The sequence below is a fragment of the Brachyistius frenatus genome, unplaced genomic scaffold (genome assembly GCF_029030835.1).
Source record: "Brachyistius frenatus isolate BFR_SWC_R1_liver_20210118 unplaced genomic scaffold, ASM2903083v1 Contig_266, whole genome shotgun sequence".
NCBI classification, from domain to species: domain Eukaryota; kingdom Metazoa; phylum Chordata; class Actinopteri; family Embiotocidae; genus Brachyistius; species Brachyistius frenatus.
The window spans coordinates 70,599-90,598 of NW_027210865.1; the positions used below are offsets into that span (position 1 = coordinate 70,599).

A 20,000-nucleotide genomic window follows, 5' to 3' on the forward strand; every position below is an offset into this window, starting at 1 on the left:
TTGAGAAGAGCTGTTGGGGCCCGCTGTGGTCTCTGTGGGGAATGTAAAGACATTTCACCTCAGCGGAAGACACGGGGTAAGCAAGGGCCAAAAAGCACTAGCCCGGGGCCCGAGCCACCTAAAGTTGAGTTTAAGCTCAAGAAGGAAAGTTCTGTCACCGAAAACTCTGAGAAGATCGCTGTTTGGATAAAGCGGTACCCCAAAGTGACGCTTTGTGACATAGCTGAAAAATGTGACGCGTGCAGTCACAACTGTGGCTATGTGTTACCGGATTCTCTCAAGACCAAGGTAGTGCATTGTTTCAAAAAGGACATGAGAGCTGGATTTCGATTTGAGCCCGGTTGTTTTGGGCATAACAAACACAGACGTACAAATAATGAGTGTTGTCCCAGTGTTCGGTGTGAGAAGCCTCAGAGTTTTATCAAACACCAGGAACATCTGGAAGAAGACACAGATTCAGAGACGTTATCCAGCCGTGCCACATGTCATTTTCACAAAAGTCGGACAAGTGAAGGCTCGGCAACCCGTACTGCCTCTTTCTCACGGGGTAAACGTACAAACAAAGATGGCTTTACAGCTGGCATGAGGGACAGAGATGCTGAGGAGGACCCTGGGCAAGGATCTGACCCGACAGAAGCAGAGATGCGAAGGGATAAAAGAGTAAAGCTCGGGAATAGTGTTGAGTGCAGCAGCACTTTGGGCCCCGCTGTGAAAGAAAACTGTACCACCAGGAAACCTTGTGGTCAAAGAAACGGTCCAACAAAATCTGGTGACGCACAAATGTCATCAGAACTGTTCTGTCAGAGGGACGAGGTGGACACGGAGGAACCACAGTTGTTTACCTGCCAGAGAGTGAGAGTGTACCTCGGAAAAATCTATTTTTCATGTGCACGCACATGCATGTCCTGGCCCTTCTTAAAATGCACCCCGACTCTTGGACCACCCGCTGCGACCTCTGCCGGTTCATCAGGGTCTACTGATCCATCAGCAAGGGATAACGGGGACTCCGCAACAGTGAATCAAGATCAGCCCGGTTCATCTAGCAACCGAATCAAGGACGTGCTCCCAGATACACCCGCAGAGGCGCAAGACGAGGACGGAGAACGCGTTTTATATGAGAGAGGACATAATAATATGTCTTCACGCTCAGGCAGGAAAGACACGGCGATTGCAGCACACTTAACGCACTGGGAAGAATCACTCGCCAGTCTTCAGTCAGACACGGCTTCATTTTCCAGCCCAAGTCAGCATGGCAGAGAGACTGGCACTGATTCGGTCTCCGCCTCATCTGTGCCGGTTAATGGACCGGACACCGACGGCTCCACGTCTACCCCTTCCCCCTCAGCACTTGGCCTGAGTGACTGGGAAACTGCCACTACTCTGTCTCCCATGTCGTCTCCGTTCACGCAGGGTGGCTCCAGCAGCCTCTCGGCCACTTCGTCCTCCCTCCCACCTTCATCGTTCCTTCATCTGCCCAAGAACGTCAGAGGTGATGAGTTGAAGGCTGCAGAACAAATGTTGTTCTGCTGTGAAGAAACACAACTGACATCATGTAGTTCCTCATCCTCCGTTCCTCAACACAACTCTGATTCCTTGTATTCCTCTGACTCCTCCCTCCTCCTTTCTCAAGACAAACATAGGAGTGATGCACAACCTCTCTCATGCAGCAGCCCTCCAAAACTGGAGACATATTATTCCACAAGCCCCTTTAAGTACCGGCTTGCAACTGCTCATCCTGTAGAAAGTTCATTTTTGGGCAACAGCCTTAACGAACATTGTGTCCAAATTGACTTCAATGAGTTCAGGCTTCCACCATTGGTCTCTCCTGTCGCCTCACCACAAAGCCACCAAAGCTTCTCGCGCCAAAGCTCGGGCCGTTCAGATGAGGAAAGGAAAAGAAGAATCAACAAAATGCTGCCACAAACATTTAATGTCAATAATGGAAATTTCAAGGATTTTCTTGAACACAGTATTGGAGAAATGAAGGGAGTCTCGTCAAGTCTTAAAACTCCAAGGGAGTCCGACTCCAAGGGTACACCAAGGGACCCTCAGTCCTCTCCCAGCAATGATGAAAATGTAGATGATGGTCATGAAGAGGAAAGCCAAGATGAGACCGATATCGAGGATAACAGAACTTTCAAAAAAGTTCCCTTGGATGCTGAAATACGGACGAAGCTTACCTCACATGTCCTGACAGACACCTGCTCTTCTCCCAGCAGCGACCAAGGTTACGACGCAGCCTTCAGTGATGAGGGACAGCTGCATTCAGTTGGAGAAGAGGCATCAAGCCCATCTAAAATAGCGGGCAGCAAAAGGGCTAAAACCAAAGCAGAGGGAGCTGGTGAATCTCAGCCCGGCATTTTGAATGAGTTCACAGCTTATGAGCAGGACATCCTGCTTGTTGACGTGATCCAGGATGACCCAGAGCTGTTCGAAAACCTGCCGAAGCAAAGCCGGCTAAAGTTGGGTCCTACCAGGGTCCCCGAGGCCCCTAAAAGAAAACCTGCTGCTGCGGTGAAACTACTGCAGTCAAAGACGGACGCAGCATCAGCGCAGTCTGAACGGTAAGCTCTCATGTTTAAAAACATGTCCTTACAGTCAGACATGAACTGCGTAGTCCATCACATACAACACAATGCTGTTTGTGTTTCAGATTGGCAGCAGTTCCTCGAGAGTTTCACCGCGACAGTCCTGATATCTCGGGTACGACCGGTGCACAGAGGCCGGAGCGCCGCACATGAAGGGAAACGGACATGATGACAATTCTGTGTACATTTCTGTAAAGTCTGCTGAGTAAATATCAGCGCTTTAGTTTCACAGCTGTTCAGTTCCTTCCTTCCTATTAAAATGTGATCTCCTTTGAGCAGCCATGTACCCTGCAATTGGTTTAAATATTCAATTCAAAGAGTAACCTGCGATTTATTGTGTGTGTGTGTGTGTGTGTGTGTGTGTGTGTGTGTGTGTGTGTGTGTGTGTGTGTGTGTGTGTGTGTGTTACAGAAGAGAGTGACAGCAGGCCATGGAGACCTCAGTGTCCCACCACCCCGACCGAATGGCAAAACACAGACAGGCACACCAAAAATATGGTAACGTGATGTGTCTGCTGTACCTCAGCATTGTGTCACAAGGACCTCGCTTCTCAGGAACAGTTTTTCGGCACGGCAGCAGACAACGGCATAACTTCCCTGCAGTTTTAGAGACGCAGCGTGTTCACAAATTAAAGTCCAGTGTGAAAAGACAGAGGAAGAGAGCATGAGAGCTGAACTGAGCACAAGACGGATATTAAAACGGGTTAACCTTCACGTTTCAAAATATAAGCACAGTTACTATGTAGGATTTCACAGAAATGCAACACTAACACTCAAGATTAAAGGTTACATCTGAAGTCCTGATGGAAAGTCGGAGTGTTTATCGTATAATCTCGGTCGAAGAGGTTCTGGTATAATATTATAAGAAGTGCAGTGTTTGATGTTGAATTTGTTTTTGTGTTTTTGAACAGAGTCGATCCAATGCCAACAACAATCCTGTAACCGGTGGCCTGGAACGGTACTTGTTTTCACGTGTCACGTGATGAAATACTTCTCGTAGCCAGTCAGTCTTTCAGTGTTTTGCTCATCATGCGGTTTATGTTGTGAACAGGAGTCCGTCCATCCAGACACGCAGCTCCCCTCATAACATCCCCCCACTCAGGGGCGCAGAAAATGGTGAGGGGGAAATGAAAACGTGTGTCACACTGACGTGTCAACCGCTGTCACCGTTTTCACTGATAACTCTTCATTTCACCATTTAAGTGCCAATGTAAATGTTCAGTCCTGCGTTTCTTTCGTAGAATGAGACTTGAACCGTTTTATTCCTCTGCTCCCGACACAGGATCGTGGGGCGCAAACTCTGCAAACATGACAGAGTTTAGGCGCCACAAATCCAACTCTGTAAGTATCCCATTATTTAAAGAATGACCACCATTTTCCCACAGAACAGATGCTTCAGTTATACACAAGGTCATTGACTTCCCAGTTATTTCAAAGTGTCTGACCGGAGAGAAACAATGTTTTCAAAAGAAATGTCTTACTTGTGTGTGATGCAGTAATCCCGTGTAAATACAAAAAATGATGAAAATACATGGCGTGAACCCAGGGCTTCTGGAGATTTAAAAACAATGGCACATTAAGCTATTATTATTTAAAAAGTTTGAGTGCAATATCTAATTTTACAGTCCATAAATGATCACGTTATGATTAAATCTGTTTAATGTACCCGGTCTAATTTCTGTTCGTTTTGATATGAAATTATGACAGGACAAGTTAGTCTGCAGGTCAGCCCTGTGGATCAATTACATTGTAATCCTTTTATTTAGTCAAAACAATATGTGGGGTCTGTAAAACGAAAATAATGAACACAAAGAAGGAATAATGACGAGAACTGTTTGGTTGTATGTATCACAGACATGTTGACTATGTGATTGGTGCATCTGTATAATGCAGCAAATCTTCTCTCATCCCTCAGTACTGCCGACAGTACTTCAGTGAATCTCTGTCCTGTGGGTTCAAGATGTGTCGCTTCCAACATGTACCTGTGGAGGGCGACGAGAAGGTGTGCTCAGCGGGACATTTATTTAACTCTTAGCTTGCGTGCAGCATTCAAAAGTATTAAGACACTGGAGGCCTTGTTTGTATTTATTCACCAAGGCCAAAACAAAATGGGTAAAACTGTAAATTTCAAGTTTTAATCCTATGATATTGAATACTTAAAAAAAAAAAAAAAAAAAAAGTTCCTTTGAGGGATTCAAAAAGTATCTATCTATCTAATATGTGAACTGTTACTTGAAGCAGTGGACTGAGGAGTTATAGATTTATGCTAAAGCTTTCAGACAGTTGTTGATCACAGCTGCAACATCGCCCTCTGCTGGTGTGTAAATGTAATTGCATACTTGCAAACCTTTGAATCGTTGCCTTTCATTTTTGTCTCTGCCAGTTCTGTGTTGAAACGGTGTCAAGGTTCACCAAAAATCTAATGTGCCTCCAGAAAGCAGGTACATTTTGCTTTTATCCAGATATATATTATTTTATCTACATCTGTCAAAAAGTCAGTGTTTACCATTCCAAAGTTTAGGTGTGCATTTCCTGCACATAAAGATTGAATGTTAGTGTTTCTCCTCCCTATCTGACATCTATGAGTTAGGTTATTTAACTGAATTATTATTTCAACTTTTTAGCCCTAAACTGATTATCTTTCTTAGCATTTGTTCCTTTGCTGCATAATTTTCTTTTTTTTTGCATCACTCTGCTGCCCATCTGCTTCTCTCCAGGTGCTGTGTTCACAGGATACTACCAGAGCAACCCGCCAGGAGTGTATTTCTCCATGCCGGTGCTTCTGTGCCTCCTCTGGGCTCAGCTCAAAGCTGGCATGGTGTCTGACGTCTTCTCGGTCCTCAGTGTCAGCCTGGCCCACAACAAAGTGGTCAGTGTGGTTGTCATCCACGTATTAACAATAATGTCACGCTGCAGTATGTCTTCTAGTCCAGCAGAGGGCGCAGCGTGTGCTGTGGGTAGGGAAGCACTGCAGTGGTCAACTTCAGCTAGATGTCGACCTTCTTCCCGTCCTCTCCTCTCTCTGTAGCCCAGCCACGAGTTCCTGCTGGCCCTCTTTAACCTTGTGAGAGAAAAGGGTCTCATGGGCTTCGTACCTGAACTCATGCAGCTCACCTACAAGGTATCTCCGTTCCTTCACACTTTACTCACTGTTTGTATGTGTATGTATAAGCACGTGTTGTTAATGTGTGTTTACAGATGGCCAGCGCCGGTCTGGAGCTGAGTTTAGATTGCCTCGACTGTGTAAAAAACGCTCCCGTGCTCCAGCAGACGACTCATCCAAACTCACTCGTTTCTGTGTCTGGCAACCACAAGTAAGTGGAGCGTCTTCAAACGCCGTCCGTCACACCCCTCTTCTGTATGACTCTGGATTTTCTAAATGTTATGTGTTGTCCACCAGTGCAATCTTGCCGGAGCACCTAAATTTAGCCCACGCCATCGTGGAGATAGAGGTTAGTCCTTCTCTTCTTTTGCCAGCTTATCCAGGAGGACAAAGTGGTTTTGTGTTCATGTGTGTCATTTATTTTCTGTCTGCCAGCTTTGTACCAAACAAGAGGACTGGAAGCGGATGGGGGAGGTTTTTAGATCCATTTGCCAGTCCAGCCAACACCCGAACCAACTGGAGTCCGTCAGCGGTCGGATCGCCATCGCACTCCTGTCCGAGAGCAAAGACAAGCGCTCGCTGCCCTTTGATTCCTTCGCCGAGACCGGTAAAACCTTTTACTGGAGATGTAATATAATCTGCATTAGGTTCATAAACACGTTTATGTTACGGTACTTCTAATTTCCCGTAGGAACACACAATTTGCTTTTCTATTTTGTAGTGTGTCAGAACGAAGACAAGGACAGTCTGGTCACGAGTTTTGTCGGCAGGATCGGAGTCTCTCTGATGTTAAGATACCACAAAACGCACCAATGGGCCAAGGTACCCACACTGTGTCTCACATTCAGGTCTCCCACTTACACCTGACCACCGCCATAAGAAGTAAGAAGCACTAATGTTGGCATGTGGGTGTCGACTTGTATTCTGTGTGTGTGACTGTAAATGCAGGGCCGTCGGGTTGTGGAGATCATGACCGGTTCAAAAGTCAGCTTCTCGACACTGAAGGGTTTGTTTGGGAACGAGAACGGAGCGTCTCGCTGCTGCCTGGTCACCGTGGCTACAGAGCTCTTCCTCCTGAGTGGCAGCGTGGAGGGAGCTCTTAACACACTGCGAGGTACCGGCTCCGACTCTGACTGTTCAGACCCCTTCAGGCATCAAAATGGAACCCGTGTTTATTCTGAGGGGTTTTATGTGCCAGGTTTTGTCCCAGTTTTACAACTCTGTGGTGAGACGTGTACGATTTGGGCTCGCATAAAAATGTCTGTCAGCCAAGTTGCAGAGGTTAACTTAGTTCAATAGGGGAAAGAAGAAATGCAATAAACCGCCTAGAACTTCAATATTTACATGGTTGATGTTGGACTGGGATACATCCTGCTTACAGAAAGCACACGTGCAATGTCTCCACATTCAATGACGCCCACAAACCTAAAATAACTGTCAATGTAAACCAGTAAAAGTTGATGCATTATTTAATACTGTACATAAAACAAACGATACTCGACATTTTCTATCGTAACAATAAGAAAAAAAAGGAGTGATGTGGTAAAGTTTTAATTTCTAGATGATATCCTGTCAGAGGGCTTATTGTTGCTTTTATTGGCAGTAAAGCTGTGCTGCAAATTAAACCTCTCATTGAACAAAATTTGGACTCTGATGCTGACGTAGCTTTATCTTCCAAATGTTACAACTGATCAGGATCTCACTCGACTGAATACCATCCAATGACTTGCAAAGAGCAGCCTACACACGGCAACGCTGCACTACTACAACCCCTTTACTGTCGTTTTGTTTTGTCATAGTCGTAGAGATCATTTCAGTGACTCTCAGAGCTCAACACACTGCAGCTTAGAAAAATGTTCGCAGAGACAAAACACAAGCAGGACACCTAAAGGTGACAAACACTTCCCAACATGCTTATTTAATGAATGTTTGCCTGTGTTTTGTGAGTCCTGACAACAAGTCAGTCGTCCATCAGTGCATGTCAGTGTTGAGAAATGAGCTACAATGAAAAATATATTTGGTTTCATTTTAAACTGATCATATGATTTAGATACTATTGCAGATATCTGCTGTTTAGCTAATGTTAGCATTTTGCTTATTGTTAGCCTGTTAATTTCAGTAACTGGATAAAATACAGACAATCAACTTTAAAACCTGCCGTGTTCTCTGGCCGTAACCTCAGTAGATCATTTTAAAAACGGGGCCAGCGCACACTGTGTGTTTACTTGGGTGTATGCGTCTGTTGATTTAGAAAACCAATGGTTCCTGAGTTGTTGCTTGTGGCCGTGTGAGCCTGCTGACCTGGAGAGTAGGACTCGTGTGTTGATACGTCTGACCGAGAAAACCTCTCACCGAGACACGCTGGAGGTGCTCTGTAACCTCCCAGGAATTAAAGAACCAAACGGTGAGCGACAAAGAACAAATCTGTTTCCCATGTAATGATCAGAATCCCCTTCAGAGGTTTCGTTGAATGTTTGTTGGACAGAATCGCAACAACTTCATTTGGTTCCTTTCTCATCAGCTGCTGCACATTTTAGGACATCAAGTACCGTATCTGTAGCTCGCTCGCTTCAGTTGGGGATCGATCGAGGTCAAATACAGATCTCACAGTTCTGTCGCACAAGCTGGTTATTGGCTCAAATTTAAGCCAAATCAATTCTAATGTTTGTTAGCAAATTTGGTAAATAATGAGCTGCTGTCAGCTGTGAAGGACAAATCGATTGTTTTCCTTTGCTAAAAGCAGAGTTTTATGCAGTCAAGTATGTACTGATGACTTAAAAGTGTACGGCTGCCTTTGAAAGCAGTTGAGGTTGTAACTATAAATGTTTCTGTGCTCAAGCTTCAGTGAGATCTGTTTCATGTACTTTTTTTTTTTTTTTTTTTTTTTCTCCCCCTCAGACTTGATAGATATCGCCAGGTACAGTCCTCTGTTTGCCTCTCACCTGCAAGTGTGCATGGACAGACAGATGCTTGTTGTAGCTTCAGAAACGGTGGACTTCATGCTCTCCAAAAATCTGGCCGTCGACCACACAGTGCTGCAGATGCTTTTACTCAAACTGGGCAAGCAGAACCTGTGGCTCCGGGCCCGGGAGGTCTTCACATGTGAGTAATCACTCCGGTTCATTCACTGAGCCAGTCGTCAGAGACTGCTCTTGTTGCGCGTGAACGGAGATCAGCGCTGTGATGTGCACAAAGCAGGGGGGAGCCGTCACCTCGGAAACCCTTGAAATGATTCAGAAAGCCTGTGACGACGAAGCAATGAGCCAGAAACAGTCTCATTTCGAGAGGGACAGAAGGTCACCGTCCGAGAGCAACGGAGGTTCAGGAGCGCAACCGGTTTTAGTTTTCTTTGACCTTCACACGTGTGCTCCGTGATTTCATCCCTCGGGGTCGGACTGTCAGCAGAGTTGAATTATGATGTTTTGAGGTCTCTGAGGAAAAACACTCGACCTGAACTGTGGCACACTTGAGAATTCCAACATGATAACGCGCACACGGCGTTCAAAACACTGAATTTTCTCGCCCCCGGCAACACAATCGTTGCCCCCCCCCCCCCCCCACCACCACCACCACCATCACCACCCCGACTCCCTGAGTTTGACTCTATGACTTCTGTCTGTTCCACAAACTTTTAGAACAAAATCTGATGTGCATAGTGAATTTGCAGATGCGTTCGTACCAGTGTTCACAGAAACTCGTGCAAGTCAGGTGCTGATGTCGACCATTCGTGCACAGCAGGAGCAGTCTCTGAATTTCTTTAATTGCGGATCGTAAATACACTTTTAGAAGAGCCAGAAAGCGACTGCACATCAGAGTATAGCTCTGGTTACTGGGTTGAAGGTCAACTCGAGTTTCCAGAAAGCTGTAATTATTTAATCTGAAAAGATTCTTAATTGAAGGGTTGAACCACTTTGTGTAATCACCAGACTCTCTGAGGGAGGGGTACTACCCCGGAGTATCGGCCCCTCCTGGTTTCATGGCCCTGGTCGTCCCCTGTCGACTGGGGGAGGTGGAGCTGGCGCTCGCCTTCGAGATGTTCATCGCCGTCAACGCGACGGCCCTTCTCCACCCTCCAGAGACCGCCACTCCCTCTCTCAGCATCACTCTCAAAAGGTAAGCCGTGTGTCTGCGTGTGAGAACCCTGGTTGTATTGTGCGGGGTCATGATGGTCTTGGTTGTTCCTCTCCCAGGACTCAGAGCTCTGAGAGCGAGTACCTCTCTGCTGGCAGCCGCCTCCTCTCAGCAGCTTGTATTCCTCATCCCAAACTAGCTGTCCACTACACCGCAGTTAACTCCTCACAAGAGCAAGTGTTCACGCTTAACGTTTCCTCTGCTCGGCGCTGGCTTCGCCACAATCACTTGTGGGCCAGTGAGGTGTGGCTGCACTGAACCGAACGTCCCTGGAACTACTTATGTTCAACCGCGGTTGAAAACAATCAATGGAATCAGGAAAACCTTTCAGTTGGCTCTACGTTGATGCACTCGTGGTCACGTTTCATCTTCACCTTGAAGTTCTCCTGTTGAGGCAGAAAATCACAACCAAAGACTGACGCCAGATGTTTGCACTTTGTTTTTCGTTCAGACTTGTTTTATGATAAGTTCAGAGGTTTATGAGTTGGCTTCTTTTTTTTGTTTTGTTCTTTTAGCTGACTTGTGACTCGGTGTGATGTGTGAATTTGAAAATCAGAAGTCTTTTTGTGGACGGAGTCCAGCATCATTTTTTTAGGCTTGTTGTTACAAGATTGTGTTTACTTCATTGTAAATAACATTTAAGTGTAAATATCAATATATTTATAATGGTGTTTAGTCTTTGACAGTATTATGTTATTGTACTATATTGATTGTCAAAACCTCCATTGTTGCTAGTTCAGGAGCTGTGATTTACATTTTCTTTCTATGAAGGGTTTTATAAAGATAAAAATAAAAAGTTGTTCTGGTCCAAAAATGTAAAAGTTTGGATTTGTTGTGTTTCTTCACAGGAAGTAAAAGATCATACTTTCCAGAATAAAAGAGCTGTGACTGTGGCCTCGCACCATAAATGCCACTTTCTTTGTTTATGTTGAGACTACGCACCACCACACCTACCCTGATCTTCAACATTACTGAACACAGTTACAGGACACCTCATGTCTGCCCACGTTACAACATATTCAGACAAGTGACGGCTCGGTGACTCCAAATAGTTTCACTTCCAGTGGCCATTTTAAAGTATGTTTCCCTCTTCTTACTGCAGCCCTCTGTACTCATAGCACCTGCCTACTGGTGAAGTCAAGAGTTCCTTTTCCACTTCAACCGCGGCACACAATGAGACGACATTCCTCCGGGACCACAGTGCTGCGCAGACCGACACAGAAGTACATAAAGTGCTCGTGTGCAAACGGCATCAGACTACAACCATCTTAAAACAGGACAGAAGGTGCTGTGCCAATCAGTTCACAGTTTGTTGTGGATGAACTATCTGACAGGCTGGTGTTACGAAGAAGAAATGTCAATGAAGGAGCAAGCGGAGTTTCCTGATTTCTCTCAAGAAGAAATCAGTTCTTCATGTCTGGAACAGGTTTGAAAGGCTTTGATTACGAGCACGTTAATCAAGGGGTGAAGCATTTGGCACCGTGTCTCGGTGAAAAGCGTGACCCTGATTGAACACGAGCTCATGATGTGCCTCTTTCATTATTTGTTACACACATTGTTACGGTAACAGATGAACTAATGAAGTTGCTTGATGATACAAAATAAAATACCAAAACTTCTAGTTTTGATGTTCTGCTGACACAAAAGGCTTTTTGACCAACACTCAGAGCAGCCCGGATTCAGGTGACACCGTTGGTGGAGGGCTGCCATTGACCCACATAATCTTTAATCAGTTCAGTAGCATGCGGTCCCCTGGTGTGTAAATTTTTTTAGGCTGTTCATCGTTGTAAGAAGAAGCCATGAGAAAATGTGCTGAAACACAAACAGTCCCTTTCACATTAAAACAGTCCAAATATCTTATTGGCTCTGAGGTAGTTTCTTAATTAGGGCAGATATTTGAATGAAAGAGGAGGGTGACATACAGCTGCTTGTCCCTTTTGCCAGTGTGTTTCAGTGCATGTGAATGACTACAATCATTAAAACCCAGCCTAAAGTTGACCTACTTCACCACCAGGGGGCAGTACCGGCCTGCGGTGAGATGAGTCGTGCTGCGGTGAATACACATTCTAGGTACATTACTGAAAGAGAAAAGTTTGTGAGAGAGGAATAAACGTCCTGCAGCATCTGTCTGTGTCTTTCTCACCTTTAGCAGCTGGAGCAGAAGATGTCTCGCCTGCTGTGTGTTTCCAAAGGCAAGAAAAGTACAACACAGGATTATTTGGTGTCTTCTCATCTGACTCCTTCGTTTTTGATATTACAGCATGGTGAAATCCTTTTTCAACTCACAGCCTTCAGCATCTTTGGAGAGAAAATCCCCCAGTGGCTGCAGTTCAGTTTCTGAACGCGCGTGCGTGCGTGCGTGCGTGTCATACAAGGACGGAGACAATCCCACCAGCACTGGACTGCTTGTGTGATCTATTTCCACTCAGAGCATATGGCTCTAACCATGGTCACCCCCTCTGTAAGTCTCTAACAAGTAACCTTGACTACCCTCCACATTGCAGCCACGTCACATCAGGACTGAGGCTGCTTTTGTCATATGAAACAACAATTTCCTCTTCAGACTCAAATGAACACACTGATCCTGCAGTTAGCTTCATAAGGAATCATCAGCTGTGTTGTCTGCATGTAGCTTCATGAAGCGCCTTCCTGCATGGACCATTATTCTTTATGGACTGTCAGGAGGACTGTTCTCCCGCTTTGACGTATCATCATAACCTTTGCCGTGTTTTTCGAGCCATTCATCCTTTTATCTGGCCTCGCTGACTTTGATCACTTTGCGAGGTGGCTGTAAATCAGAGACCATCTCCCCCTTTCAGCTGACTCACTGTTGTTCTTCCCTTTAACCCAAAGATAAATGGAGGAACATTGGTGACCTGTGCCACATTAAGCTAGTAAAGTGTCTCAGAGGCTCGCACTTAGATTATAACCTATAACCCCACAGTTTTGACTCCTGTCATTTGTCTGCTGCACATTCAGCTTTATGCATTTGTAATGGTCCTTTGCTTTTGTTCTCCTTGCAGCAAACATAATGAGCTGCATTACTGACCTCAAAAAACATCTCTACATTTGAATGGTCGCGACTGTGACAAACTTTTGTCATTCACCTTTACGGTTATTTATCTTTTTTACTTCTTTTAATTCAACGTTTCTGCTCATCAGCTGTGAGATTCCTGTTCTGTTTGGTCATATGAGTGTTAATTGGATATTTTGGGGTTTTGGACTGTTGGTCGGGCAAAATAAACAAATTAGAAATGCCGCTGTCGGCCCTTTAGAGATCATGGTGTGCTTCGTTTAACTTTTTTCTTAATTACATTATTAATTAATGGAGAAACTAACTGTCAGATTAAATTGGAAATGAAAACATTTAGTCGCAGCTCTAGTCGAGAGCGCCCAGTAGTTTATTCATAAGTATTACTTAATGTTGCTTAACATGGTTTTGCTGTACTCAGCGCAGAATGATGTCCCTGAACACCATCCCAGGTGTTGATTCGGTCTGTCCGTGGACAGCGTCCAGCTTACATTTTACACCCTGCTGTGTGCTGGACGGGCTCAGGGCATCTTTGCACAGCCTGCACGTGGGGTCCAGTCTGCCGTGGCATCGACACGTGCCTTCATGGATCTGGTGCTCAGGGCCTCTATGCTGTCCTGCAGGATGGTCTCTTGTAGCCACAGGGAGGATTTCTTGATATCAGCCACTTCCTCCAACTGATGACGCTACATCCCATAAAAAGGGTTTAGTCTTTCATTGCGGAAGGCGGGCAGCATTTTATAGTGTTTTTGTGTAGCCTAGTCCAATTTAAATGACACAGGCCACAAAACTATACTCAGGGGTCTTTATTTATTGACAGCTCTCAGAATGACAATAAATAAAGACACTTTAGTGTTAAATTGAATTGGAGTATTCAGATGGATTTAGATTTGTAACAAAGATATTCATCCTTTGTGCCTAAATACACCTAAATTATTTAAAAAAAAAAGAAAAGAAAAAAAAGCCTTGTGCATGCACTCAGAATATAAACACAGTAGATAAGCTCAGTGCTCAGAGCAGTACATAAAACCAGCGCATACACAATGCATAAACTAATTAATAAACTATTGCAACAAGTGCATTAATGAGTGCATACATAAATTTGTGCATAAAATAGTGCATACACCACTCTATTAGTAGCTGCATTGACACAGAAAATGAACAAAACCTCAAATAGTCGGTCCTACATACATCCTGTTCATGTGGCGGCAGCTCTTCCACATATACTAATATGAATGTATGATTAGTTCTTCCATTTCATCAGACCTTTTCCTGCAAACAACATGATGCTTGACATGTGCAGACTAATTAAATGCTATGTGCTTTAAAGATGTGAGGGTTGGATAAATAGCAGGACAACGTGTTGCAAGAATGAATCCCTTCTTCATTACCAATCAATGTTGATCCAAGTGTTTTTGTTTAGCAGAGGTCAGGGCTGTTGAATTGAGTCGTTTAACATTGTGTTGAAGCTCCTTTTAGAAGGAGGGTGGAAAGAGAAAAAAGAACCACAGCAGATGCACCCTTTCATATCCGGGGGGGGGGGGGGGGGGGGGGGGGGGGGGGGGGGGGGGGGGGGGGGGGGGGGGGGGGGGGGGGGGGGGGGGGGGGGGGGGGGGGGGGGGGGGGGGGGGGGGGGGGGGGGGGGGGGGGGGGGGGGGGGGGGGGGGGGGGGGGGGGGGGGGGGGGGGGGGGGGGGGGGGGGGGGGGGGGGGGGGGGGGGGGGGGGGGGGGGGGGGGGGGGGGGGGGGGGGGGGGGGGGGGGGGGGGGGGGGGGGGGGGGGGACTCGAACATAGTCCATGAACACTTTACAAACCTGTTTATTTCACCGTGCTGCATGTACAACAGAGAAGTTATTATGTATTTCAAACATTTTTGTATTTATTTATGCATGAGCTGTGTGTAGAGTTAAGAGATGGAGGTGTCTGCGAAGTACCCAACGCTATAAACTTTGTTCCCGTCAGTTTTATAGACAAGATATGAAGTTTTTACTTTTTCCAGTGTTATCCCTCAGCACAGATAAAACAAAAAGTCGTGGATCAGCACCTTTTTTTTTTTAATCACCTTAAATACAATTAAACTTGATCTTGGTGTAAGTTTGTCTAAAGCTTTCAGACCACAACAATGAAGTAAATATTCCGAGGCCCAAACGTTCCTGAAGCTCGCCTGTAATTTCAGTAGCCATTAGCTCGTCTGAACTCCACCAGTCCATCTCCTGGTTGGCTGGGGTTCAGTAAACCTGTCTGACCATCAATCATAATTCATTTAATGGCCTCTGTATCCCCGAGGAACCGAAAATGCAATAAAATAAACGAGTTTTTTATTTTTTTTAATCCCATTTCATTTCCTTGAGCTTTTCCCATGCAAACGTTAAAACAGCGAGGCTTGTTTGGACTGTAGATTGTATCGCGCGCGCGCGCGCACGTGACCACACTCCCCTGACCGTCGGGCACGAGCGCCCGGCGCACACCCCTCTCTCCTCCTCGAGAGCGGAAGTGGGTCCATTTTTTTCTCAGTCGGATCCGAGCAGCTCGAGGAGATGCAGCCCGAGCGACACGCGCCCGAGAGAACGCGCACAATATGTTCGTGTGATTCAAAATTCGCGTAAACAACGGCAACAACAAACCGCCGAGGAAGACACGTCGGACCGAGTTTTTCCCGCTTGTAGGACACCTTTTTTTTTTTTTCTTTCTTTCTTTCTTTCTTTTTTTTGTGTCCCTCCTCCAGCCCTGAGCATTCCTCCACGGAGACAGCCTCCCAGAGAGGAGACCGACCGACCGACAGGCTGAACGGGGAAGGAGCGCTGGAAGCGGCCTCACGCGCACGGGCTGAGGACAGACGTCCCTGTCTGCTGGTTTGTCTTCATCTGGCCTCCCGGTGGTTGCGTCTGATCCCTCCGTGACTCAAAGCACACGATGAGCGCGCTGCTTTGATGAATAATTTACGGTCTCTCGGTCCGAGGCTCGCGCTGCGACTACCAAACGACCGTTGGCTGCGCCCGACGCCGCCCGAACAGAACCTCATGGTGGACCAGAGGAAGAACCACAAGAACCACACGGATCCGACCCGGAGAGCATAAAATAAAATTAAGGAAAAGTATATAAATTGTGCGGGGCTCGTCTTGAGAGCTGCTTTGAAGCACTAAGCCCTGTGGTCATGTTGCCGAGTCGGTGGGGGAGGAGAGACGGAGCCCCGAGTACTTCGACGCCGACCCAGTGTCGCTCCGGTTTCGGCTTTATTTTATGAGTTTCAACGAAACACCGTCAGCACCAACAACGTCCATTGTCATCTTGATGGTTTCATCTGGAAGAAGGACGCGCATGGTTTCCCCAAAACGCCTTACTGAGCTGATCTTAACGAATATTGCTATTTTTGTTATCGCAGAAACTATCTTTGAGAAACTGTTTTGAAAAACTGTCTACCTCCTTGTTTCGCATCCGACCAGGACTATATAATACAGAGAAGAAAAAAAAAAAAAATCGAAGCACTGTTGAACTGACTTCTAACACCTCATGAATCTACCTCAAACACTACATTACAGGCTATAGGAACACAGCGGGCCCATGTGTCCCCAAATGAATACCTCAAACTTGTCGCTGTGCGTGTTGTAAACTGAGTAAGGCTGCAGATGGCTTCGTTTCCAGACTCGGACCTGCAGACTTGCCCGCTCTGCAAGGAGTTGTGCGGCTCCTCTGCTCCAATTTCCTCCAGCTCCTCTACCTCATCCTCTTCCTCGCATACCTCATCCTCCTCCAGCCAGACCACCAAGAGGCTCCACGTCCTGCCCTGCCTGCACGCCTTCTGCAGGCAGTGCCTAGAGGGGCACCGCAGTCCCGGGGACCCGCTGAAGCTGCGGTGCCCCACCTGCGACCAGAAGGTGTCCATCTCTGAGGCCGGGGTGGACTCCCTGCCTTCCTCTAACTTCCTCTTCAGCAACCTGCTGGATGTGGTGGGGAGCTCAGAGGAGCAGATCCAGAACAAGAATGGCCACCACCACCACCACCACCACCACCACCACAACCACAGGGGACGTTTGGGTGGAGGCTCCTCCAGCTTCCGTCACCCCCGCGGAAGCCTGTTGCACAAGCACCACCTGAGAGAGCCTCAGTGCAGCTCCTGTGACGAGGAGAACCCGGCCACGTCCCACTGCCTCGACTGCCAGGAGTACCTCTGTGACAACTGTGTGCGGGCACACCAGCGGGTGCGGCTCACCAAGGACCACTTCATCGAGCGCCCGGGCGAGAACCTCCACCTCAGCCGGGTCAACACTAACAGCAACGCGGGCCAGCCGGGGGTGTCCGTGTCCCTCGCCCAGTCCCTGCAGAACAACTTCGCCTTGCTGTCCCTGTTCCAGGACCGCATGAGCCTCTGCCAGCACCATGACAGCGAGGTGAGTAGATCACGGAAGTAAACTCAAACCACCTCACCATGGAAAACAAATGATCACTCGAATAACCCACAAATTGTTGAAATGAATGAGAAACGCTTGCGTGCGCTCACAAATACTATTATTTTCGGAGCCTACCAGCTAAACCTGCTGCTTCGGTCTGAAACACACATTCCCCCACGCTCCTATAGTGTAATAGCATTATGTGCATTGTATAGAAACATACTGGGGGCCATATGGCCTTAGGTTCAAAGGGAGCTGAGTGGCTCTTCACCTAGTTCCCTGGAGAGGAACGTGTGTTGAGCTGGATTTTCTCTCACACACACACACACACACACACACACACACACACAGACACGCACACCCTGCATGCACACACACTTATAGGCATAGACTCGTGCAGTCTGGTTAATCTGTACCACACCATCCATTCGAGGGCAGAGAGGCCCCTGTAGTAACTGCACACATGTTTCTATGGCTGTTGGAAGTCCTACGCTCGGACATATTGTGGAGATCTACTTTTATTCTGATAATGGGAAAGACAAGTTGGAATTCTAGAGATTTTTTTTTTTGTGCCACGTGATCTGGGAAAAGTAAACTACAAAGGCCTGTAAAACAGGAAACCAGCTTTTTCTTGGGTTTAGTCAGATGGTTCAGGAAGAATAACAAATAGCTTCTCTAGGAGGTCTTGGAATGTCCTTTTTTTTTCCCGGCACCACTTCTGGTTTCTGGTGAGCTGAATTAAGTTCTCCCCGCTGCTGGAGGATACACTTTTACAACACAAGAGCACCTCAAAAAACAACAACAATCATTTTTCTTTGTTTTTTTTTTGTTTTGTTTTTTTACATGTAGTTCATCCAAAAAGGTCGGGCGTGTGTGCTCAACAAATGTTGTGCGTTCTAGTCAGTTAGTTATTCGGTGCAATAAATCTGTTGCAAAAGTTAAAGCGGTGTTAACTTTTCCACATAACCAATGACAGACATGGGTCACACATTAATCTTTTTAAGTTACAGTAGCATATGCAGCCTTACAGCCTGTCCCAGCAGTTAAACGCTGCAGAAAGCAGCGGGATGCCGTTCATTGTTAACAGGACCTCGCAAAACCTACTGGCACTGCCCACCGTGACTTAAAGGCTCAGTATGTGCTCGGAGGTACGACACCAGGAACCCGAGAGGCTCCAACTTGATGAAAAATGTGATTGTTTTTTTGGTGTTATTGTTTTGCCTGTCGTGCTTTTATTCCATCAGACAGATGTTTGTTTATTGGTATAAGTGGAGTTCACCGTTACTTGGTGTTGAAATGTGCTAAATGTTCATCAAATTGCAGCAAAACATCAATAAGCAATTGCGTCTGCAGTTTACAAAATATTAATTAAGCAACGTGTCCCAGAGCCCGGTTAAGATATCCAATTTGTTTTTTTGTGACCCCCCCCAACCCACAAACGCTCTCCCCCTTGTTCACTGCCAGTAAATAGGTGGGTTCAGTTTTCCAGTAAGGGCTTCATTTCCCACTCACTCACTCACTCACTCACTCACCGTGTTTCAGCCCGGGGGGAGGGAATGACACAGGAGAAGCCGAGTCTTTCTTTACCTACGAGCACCGAGAAAGCAGAGCCATTGTTCATCGTATATTAAGATTCCTCATAAGCCCAGTCACTCTGTTGGAAAGACCAGTTTGGCCTGTTTGCTCATTTTAGGATTTTCTAATTTGGTAATGACATGTCAAGTGGAAATCCTCCCTGTCAAGTTTTTTTTGTGTGCGTTTTAATCCTGTTTATTGACGTTGCCTTTTCTTAGTCTTTTTTTTTTTTTTTTTTTAGAGCCCACCGGGTCGTTTCTCAAGTTTGCGTTGGTGCTGCTTTTGTTTTAATTGTGTCAAACATAGATGAGAAAGACAACATGACAGCTCCCTGAAAGTGACACCCAAATATCTCAGAAATGGGTGCCGCCACGTTGCGCTGATAACAGCGTTTGGAAGCGGAGACGGTGGGGTGGAGACCTGGTATCGAGGTGCTCACCCTTCAATACCAACCTAACGGGAAAAAGTCGTCGAGGTGGTTTGGCAGCAAGACAGCTTGCGGTTACTAATGGTTTAATAAGTCGAATACGAGTGTCAAAGACAGTCAAGACTGCGGCGGCAAGACACTGAATGTGTATGTTTATTGTAAGTCGCTTTGGATAAAAGCGTCAGCTAAATGTAATGTAATGTAATGTATGTTGCCCAGAGGCGAGACCTGGATACCATCTCTCCAACCCCCAGTCACACTCTAGCTGCAAATGACATCACCGCAGCAATATTTTGGCTATGGGAGGAAGTGGTGACTTGTATATACTGTATGTGTATATATAGACATAGTCCCAAACAGTCCTTTGAATAGGACTAAAAGGACTTTGTTATTATTTTGAATACCGTTATCCAACCAGATATTTCTGTCATCTGATTTTATGCGAGCTGGTTACCGGAGAGAACAAAAACCCTTTGCTGCACTTGGTTATCTGTATGCGGGCTGTTTTTGTTTTGTTTTTTTTTTTTATCAGATTTGCAGTCGTGGAAACCACTTTTCGGGCTTGTTTAGTCCTACTCTCCGTTAATGTTGTCCCGCCTCAGGAATTTGGATTGCTGACTTGTTATTTCCTGTCACGCAACCCCGCGATGTTCGTGCGAGTCTGGCAGTCAGCTGGCCATCAGCTGCAGCCTTTTCCGTGTGCTCAAGGGGAATCCTTTACAGCCGACACGAGGCGCTGCGTCTGCTTTTATCTGGGT

At 46.3% G+C, this 20,000-nt stretch overlaps 2 protein-coding genes across 2 annotated transcripts in view; both read left to right on the top strand.

The window, feature by feature from the left end:
• The first annotated feature begins 1,980 nt into the window (after positions 1–1,980).
• Positions 1,981–10,615, top strand: topaz1 (testis and ovary specific TOPAZ 1). Its single transcript, XM_069721487.1, has 19 exons — positions 1,981–2,564; positions 2,654–2,703; positions 3,000–3,085; positions 3,499–3,545; positions 3,639–3,703; positions 3,870–3,928; positions 4,503–4,589; positions 4,971–5,028; positions 5,305–5,456; positions 5,616–5,708; positions 5,786–5,901; positions 5,988–6,039; positions 6,126–6,297; positions 6,412–6,512; positions 6,639–6,804; positions 7,942–8,094; positions 8,589–8,792; positions 9,617–9,803; positions 9,881–10,615. Exons 1-19 carry the CDS (start codon positions 1,981–1,983, stop codon positions 10,077–10,079), a joined length of 2,631 nt encoding a protein of 876 aa, XP_069577588.1. The 3' UTR covers positions 10,080–10,615.
• Positions 10,616–15,543: 4,928 nt separating this feature from the next.
• Positions 15,544–20,000, top strand: part of trim71 (tripartite motif containing 71, E3 ubiquitin protein ligase) — a 29,561-nt gene continuing 25,104 nt past the window's right edge. Inside the window, exon 1 of the mRNA XM_069721511.1 lies at positions 15,544–17,240. Coding sequence (XP_069577612.1) covers positions 16,479–17,240 — 762 coding nt within the window. The 5' untranslated portion in view covers positions 15,544–16,478. The remainder of the gene's footprint in view (positions 17,241–20,000) is intronic.

Bases quoted from the DNA above. Each gene is read 5' to 3' on its own strand.
- topaz1 (XM_069721487.1), top strand. From the start codon at position 1,981: ATGAAGGGAGTCTCGTCAAGTCTTAAAACTCCAAGGGAGTCCGACTCC. The intron at 3,929-4,502 runs GTAAGTATCCCA...CTCATCCCTCAG, and splicing joins GGCGCCACAAATCCAACTCT to TACTGCCGACAGTACTTCAG. The intron at 6,040-6,125 runs GTTAGTCCTTCT...TCTGTCTGCCAG, and splicing joins ACGCCATCGTGGAGATAGAG to CTTTGTACCAAACAAGAGGA.